The 7983-nt window shown below is 36.3% G+C and overlaps 1 protein-coding gene across 1 annotated transcript; it reads right to left on the bottom strand.

Moving 5' to 3' along the window:
* Positions 1–3542: 3542 nt before the first annotated feature.
* On the bottom strand, positions 3543–7318 carry rabac1 (Rab acceptor 1 (prenylated)). Its single transcript, XM_059339480.1, has 6 exons — positions 7240–7318; positions 5354–5487; positions 4857–5069; positions 4543–4640; positions 4297–4398; positions 3543–4005 (listed from the first exon to the last, which is right to left on the bottom strand). The coding sequence occupies exons 2-6, from the start codon at positions 5473–5475 to the stop codon at positions 3917–3919; spliced, it is 624 nt and encodes a 207-aa protein (XP_059195463.1). The 5' UTR covers positions 5476–5487; positions 7240–7318; the 3' UTR covers positions 3543–3916.
* Positions 7319–7983: the final 665 nt, after the last annotated feature.

Raw genomic sequence — 7983 nt, 5'->3', positions numbered from 1 at the left:
GTACTGGGTTATTAGCAATATTGTCATTTCTGTCTGTAGACCCTGGGCAGGAAAGTAGTGTGATAAAATAATAAGAAATATGTGACATAAGAAGATTAGATAGTAAAAGAGAAAAAACTACATGCAGTAATATGCTTCTCTCAACAAGGTTGCATATTATAACAAAATAAAAGGCATTAAATGCTTTTATGTACAATAGACAGTAAATACTGCCCTTGAAAGCGTTACATGTCATGACATTTTTATTAAGCCAGCACAAAAGAGGTGTAAAACTGAATTTATTACATCATGTTAGGCAGTATTACTGTCAATTGTAACGTGTTAATGATATTACCCCCTCTCACCCACATTAATTGATACCTTAAAGTAATTTTCATTGTCTGGAATACCCCATATATCAGACTGACTTTTACTCCAGTACATACTCTATATACAAACACAGACATTTTTTCATCATTAAAAGTAAGTGATGTAAAACACAGCAAAAAATTGGAAAGTCAGAAAGCAGAAGCATGAGGATGGGATGCCACCTAGTGTTGTGGATTTATATGCACTTCAACCTGCAAACTGCACAACGTTAAAGTGCCATAGGAGGAAGAGTTGGCAGCGGCCCAGGGTAATGCACCAAAGCACTCTGTAAATGTGTCAGCCTCGTCTGACTTCAACATTCATGAGCTTCAGGAGGAGAGTCTTACAAAAGGGGAAAGTGTCCTACTGTATCCCTGAACTCATATTTCAACAAGACCATATGAAATCAGAAATACTTCATGACTGATGTGTTCAGTAACTTTTATGATTAATAAAAGTTATTTTCAAAAGGGTACATTCCTGCAAATAAAGCAAGGCTGTATATCTTTCATCTTAAGGGAATAGACTCATTGTGCTACCTCTCTGTGCCACAAGGGTCATCTATTTTAAATGAACCTCTTATTGCACACCTAGTACAGAAATCACATATTATTATACAAAATATACAGCTCTATAACGTTAGGGATGAGGAGTGGGTGGTGTGAGAATGCACCTCGCCCCCTCCTGTTAACATTTACTCCATTTGAATGGGAAACAAAAACTTTCTGGCACCACTCTGACACCGTCCAATGACAAATGCAGAGTTTCTACTCATACATACACACACAAACACACACATGCACACCCACTTTCTGTCACTCTCACTGACAAACACACTCACACTCTCACCCTCTCTCTAATTTCCCCTGTGTCTCTGCAGTGAGCTCACTGCAGTGCGACTCCCCCCCTCCACCCCCCTCGCCACCCTCCGTATAATAGAATATCGATCGCTCGCCTTTGCCGCAGTGTGTAAGGTAGTGTGTCTGTGGACGAGTGTGTGTCTGACTGGGGCCCTCCAAGGTCATTGCCATGGCAACCTGAGCATGGGGTCCTCTCGCTGTGCTGTCATGGAGCACAGGTCACAGGGGTCACGTGAAAAGGGGGACAAGAGGGGGACCACAGGGGGGAGAGAGGGGGTTGGTGAGCGCTGCAGTGTTTGGTGGAGTAGAGATAGAGGAGAGGAGCCACGGGGGTTGGAACTGTCCTATTCCACTGTGTATTCATACCCGACCAGAATAATGAGAAAATGTACAGGCTAAGTGCTGAGCGCCGCTGAGTTCACCACAACTCCGGCACAAACAGGAGCCGACTGGAGTTTTCATGGAATAGAACAAAACACCTGAATTAATTAGAGACATAAAACTGTTTACTGTTTATTTATCTTTACAAAAACACCCAACTTACATCAAAATGTAAACACTTGAATAATATTTTTTTTTTTTGAAGAAATATTTTAGGTTTGCAGAATGACCTTTACATCTGAATGACAAATATGCATATAGTCACTAAAGTACCATATTATCCCTCGCACAAAAGGTAACCTATTTGAGATTTTTAAAGCTTTAAATGGCACTTTTCCTTTGAAATGTGTTTTCAGCATTACACTGGAGATATCTAGATAAAATATCAATAAGTTGAATACATGTCACTGTGTAACTAATTAAGCCAATACATCAAGCTTTAAATACAAAAACACCCAGCTTCGATTGAAATGTAAAAAAAGAAAAAGGAAAAAAAAGGAAAAATATTTGAGGTTTATAGAATGACCTTAAGATATGAATGTTGTAATTAGAGCTGATAAATATTCAGACTGTAACATAATATCCCCCATAGAAAACAGCATTACTATGTACGAAGGCCAAATGACCTTTTAAGATGTCTTCTTATCAACCAAGTGCCCTATTGGAGATACCAAATTAGATTTTTGTGCCCTCTTTAACATTTAGTTTTGACCATTGTAAGACATTTCGAAGCTTTAAAGTTCACTCTACCTTTAAACAGTTTTAATTGTATACATTATCTTTATAGAAAAAAAATTAGCCATAATATTCCAATCATTTTTAGATAAAGAAGCTATTTCTGAAGATACCTACAATGCAGATAGCCTTAAGTGATTAATATGTTGATTATGTGTCCCAGTTTAATTAATTAGAGGTATGATAACAAAGAATTGGACATTGAGGGTTTATTGCACATCCAAAATGAAATTTAAATACAAAAAAACCCCAAATTACATTGAAATGTAAACAAATGAATAATGAATTTCAAAAAAGAAATATTTTAGGTTTATAGAATGACCTTCAGATCTGAATGTTGCTAAGTAGAGTTGATAAATATACATAAAAACAGTCACCAAAGTACCTTAACATCCCTGATACAAAACACCATTACAATGTACTGACCTTTTAACCTTTTATAAATCTTAAGACGCCTATCTGAAACAACAAAACTGTGTTTGTATCCTCTTGAACAAAACATTTTTTTCTTTGTGCATGATCATTATAAGCAGTGTTGGAAGTAACTCCATACATGTAACAGTGTGACATAATTACATTACAAAATAAATGTAATTGTTACATTAGTTACTGAGAAGACAACATATATAATTGAATTTCAGTTTCTAATAATTTAATTAGAAGTAATTAAAATAGTAATCTGTAACCCATTACATTTAGAAAGTAACCTCCCCAACACTGATTATAAAGATACATATTTTAAAGCTGTAATGGCACTTTTCCTTTGGAAATGTACATATTTTAGTAGTTTAGGATTACAGACATTGCATTTATTACATTACACATTACCTTTATATATGAAAGTAGCAATCTTGTCAGATGGTTTAGACACATAAGCTATTTCTGAAGATAGACATACAGCCATGAAAAAAAAACTATTACACCATTGTTTTCTTTAATTACATGTTCATTTTAATGCCTGGTACAACTAAAGGTACTTTGTTTAGACAAATATAATGAAAAATAAGCTCACGAGCTATAACAAAAATAGCTCATAAGACTCATAATGACTTTGGTTATTATCAAGAAAAACATGGAAGATGTCTAGATATCAGCTCTTAAATTAAACTCTTATGAGCTATTTTTGTTGTTATCATTATATCTGTCCAAACAAATGCATCTTTAGTTGTACCAGGCATTAAAATGAACATGATATTAGGAGAAAACAAGGGTGGTCTAATAATTTTTTCCATGACTGTAAGACATGTCACTGTATAAGGGAAGTAGCAGGAAGCAAGAGGCTATTTGACACAAACCAGAGGCATCCAAGGTTTAACATATGTAGAGAAAGGCGATAATGTGCTTGAATACTTATTAACAAATTCATTATTTGTGCATTATGTGTATGAATGAAAAAAGGCAATACAGTCTGCAACAACAACTACTTAGAGCCAGGACAAGGTGCATTATAATATAAGGAGTACAAGAGTCACAAATAGCTAAATAACAGATCTAGGAGCAGTTGTTTCTCAACCCCTGTGCGCTAACGTGATTACAGGGTTAAAGTAATGAAGGATTGTTGACCAGAGCCTGCTGAGGGTTCAGCTTGTATTTCACACAGGCTCCATGAGGAGCTCTTCCATGTCGGATCCCTCCAGCTCACGGAACGCAGCGTGAGAGCCAATCACAAACAGCGTTGCTCCTGAGAGGAGACGTGACAGATGAAAAAGGAGAATGTGAAGGGAAAAACAATGAGGAAGAAGGTTCTTAGACACAGTGTCTGTATGTTTTTACAGTTACATTAAGGTAATCTAGCTGATAGTGTTAAACACAGGCTTTTATTGATTTTAACACTAGAATATGATTTAATGCAAAATAATATTACAAAAAACACAAAGGAGGTACAGTGCTCCCACGAGCATTGCAACAAATGTCCCCACATGCACAGAATAATAATGGGCGGCAAGAACAGCTAATGAGGTGTGTGTCTTACCCAGAACCCAAAAGACTGCGGCTCCAGCTCCAGCCAACCAGAAAACAGGAAGAGAAACAGCTCCAGCCAGACTCATTTGGTGAGGAACGGTCAGCTCCTTGCCTGGTTGACAAGAAAAACACAGATTTAACAACACAAGAAATGTTGCAAGTCATTACAAATATTTCTGTGCTGCCTCTTGCAGATCTGGAGCAGATATACAATTAACAGATTCCAACTCAAGGCGGGCCTGACAGGTTTACTCACCGAGGATAACCAGTTTGGACTCCAGGGACTTGAGGTGAATTATGTAGAAGGCACCAACGAACACAGCCAAGGCAATCAGCAGCATAGGAGAGCTGATACTGAGGAGAAGAAACAGGCCAATCAATTTGGTGTTACCTAAACAGCATTTTTATATTTAGTTTAGTCTTAGTATAAAGCTTAAGTGATAGTATTTTGCTTTTTCTAATGCAGATTGTTCTGTTTTCTTCAGACTGTAATTAAGAGTGAGGCAACAAAAAGAGTGAACAGTCCCATCAACAAAAAACAAACAATAATTTCCTCTTTGCTGTACTTACATGCAGTAGAGGATGAGACCCAGGAAGATGAAGGTATAGTTGCTGTTGAAAGTTTCCACATTTTTCACCACCCTCTGACACAACTCTCCAAAGTTGCGGGGTTTTGAAAACTTGCGTTGGTCCACGAAGCTGGCCCAGGGCCGAATGGACAATCGACGCCTGTCGACCCACTCTTTAGCCATACTGACTGATAAGCCTTTGGGAAGCCAGAGCCTAGGAAATAAGACAAAGACAATACAAACTGAATACACTGAGGGGATTTGGAAATTCCTAACCGAGCCTCCAGAGGCCCAGAGACCCGTAGACCTATAATATATCAGTTTGGAAAAGACTATGTCACATAATTTGTCTTCATTGTAGACCAAACAGTAGCAGATACTTCAGTTTAATTCCTGAGAATTGAAGGCTAGAAAATTGAGCAACATAGTTAGAGCAACAATTGTGTTATGAATTTAGCACACGTCACACTAAAAATTACAAGATATATAGTCCCTTACTTTGCCAGGATTCCAGCTCCACCTGTGCCAGTTGGATGAGCATCCTCAGCACTGAAAAGATCTCCAGCTTTACTGTCCATGTCTACAAGACAGTTCTCCCCCTTTGGAGCTCCAGATAGCATAGAGACTGCCTGCTGCAAGAGAACAATAATAACAAAAACATAAAAACTAAACCATCTTGAAATACCCGGATCATCCGCTACACAAAACCTTTATGGACCAAAAAAACAGCAGTAGACGGCTCCTCTCTCTCCGTTGCAGGACGGAGAGATACAAAAGATCCTTCGCTCCTACAGCCATCAGGCTGCCTCATTCTAACAGAGCTAACAGACTAACTGAATTTCCCCTCGGGGATAAATAAAGTAATTTTGATTTGATTGGTTTGATTTTGATTTATCTTCTTAACTTAATTTTTGCTTGTCTGCAGAATTTGGCAGGCATGGTGATGCGTTTATCAGGAAACAACAAAGATGGAGTGCTGGGTACAAGCTTAAGTTTTTGTAAAACAAGAAAAACCTGTTTATTCTGTAAAACAAGTAATGCTAAAGCATAATTTTGGTAATTGAATCACTGGTATCAAAAAATGCAAACACCAGCACTACTTACTGGATTAACCAGTTCACTCTTTATCAGATAATTAAATCCAATTCAGGCAAATTCCTCATTTAGGGTATTTATTAAATACAAAACATCAAACATTTGCTGGTAATAGCCTCACTAAGTTGATTACATATAAAATTAAATTACTTGAAATCTTTATTTTTTTTAGAGTTATGTATATGGATGATTGTAAGGGGGAGTTGCAATGTGAAGTGCCATGAATAAGAGCGTGCCACAGTGTTTCAGAAGTTAAATAATAGCATAATAATAGTCAGTGGTGGAATGTAACTAAGTACATTTACTCAAGTACTGTACTTAAGTACAATTTTGAGATATTTGTACTTTACTTGAGTATTTCCATTTTATGTTACTTTATACTTCTACTTCACTACATTTTGAGGCAAATATTGTACTTTTTACTCCACTATATTTAGCTGCCAGTTTTAGTTACTTTTCAGTTCAAGATTTAACATAAAAACATAATTAATATGAAATGTTTGCTAACATGTTTTGAATTGAACATCATAAGAGTATATTATGAGGTAAAAATGAGCCCTACCTTAGGAAAATTAAAGCGGTCCGTACATAAATGCATCAAAAATAATAATCCAACAATATATTTTTAGAATATATGAAACAATCTGAGTGGGTCTATTCTGCATAATGAGTACTTTTACTTTTGATACTTTAAGTACATTTTGATGCTGATACTTCTGTACTTTTACTTCAGTAAGTTTTGAATGCAGGACTTTTACTTGTAGTGGAGTAATTTCACAGTGTTGTATTAGTACTTTTACTTAAGTAAGGGATCTGAATACTTTTTCCACCACTGATAATAGTAGCTATATGCCTACACTTCACATTCATGTAGGAGACTTCAGCTTGTTGAGCGACAGTGCAGTGTTTGTGTAATGGAAAGTTTTAGTCAACGTAGGGCTTGGTCACTGCCACATAGCAACACTACACACAGGGCAGTGGAGAAACTGTTTCCAGCATAGATCCATGACGTATCCATTTAAAAGTAACTTGCCCAGCATTACTGAATGTTGTACATATATATAGGTAAATAAAATCACGTGAAGCAAGTACTGCTGGTTGTTTAAAAGGTTGTAACAGCTAACATTAGCTTCTCGCTAACGTTCACGTCAACTACAGGTCCAGAAAGACAGATTGTTATTACACCTTGGTGCTATGCACGCCGGTGGGTGTATGTTTCAAACGAATACAAATAAGACAAGACTTGTCTGAACTGTCAACTCTATAATCGTGTTATAATGCGTACTTACAGCAAAACTTCGGTGGGACTACCTCAACCCTTTTGTTGCTGTTCTGGTTCACGGATGTGATGTGGATGTTGTTTAACTTCCTGCTGTCTGGGCGCAAAACACCGCCACCTAGTGACCGCACCCGGGACTACCCGTCCTCTGGTGGGGTTTTATCACAGACTGTGTAAAATATGTTTACTTCAAAATGTTCTGTTTGGTTGCTAACACATTACAGTCACAAATCAGTCTTGCAAATGTATTATAATGATAATGTGTTTCCATATGTCTTTATGTAGTCGTTAACCTATGCTGCCCTACAAAGCCTAACTACAGTAACTACATTTTTGGTCGAAATTGAGTTATAACTAAAAATGAACCCCTTTATGTCTGTTTTATCTTGTGACAAAATTTTAGATTTCAGTTTTGCTTTATTTCAGAGAAATAATCATATAAAAACCACAAAATCCAACTCAAAACCAAGAAGTAATTGCACTTACCACGGTCTGCTTTGCATATATATATATATACTAATTTAAACATAAAAATAATAGAAATTATAAGTTTATTGGAAAGGGAAATTATTATCTAGATAACGATGGAGTAAAAAATAAAAGTAAGATATAATATATTAAAACTAAAATATAACATTACTTTATAATATTAAGTCTGAAATATGCGAGTATTTTAGACTTAATATTAGGCTATATTATTTATACAAGTTGTATTTACACTTTTAAATACACTTATAACAAAATCAATTTGAAA

The sequence above is a fragment of the Centropristis striata genome, chromosome 8, assembly GCF_030273125.1.
Source record: "Centropristis striata isolate RG_2023a ecotype Rhode Island chromosome 8, C.striata_1.0, whole genome shotgun sequence".
Taxonomy (NCBI): Eukaryota; Metazoa; Chordata; class Actinopteri; order Perciformes; family Serranidae; genus Centropristis; species Centropristis striata.
This window is presented reverse-complemented; position numbering and strand designations above follow the sequence as displayed.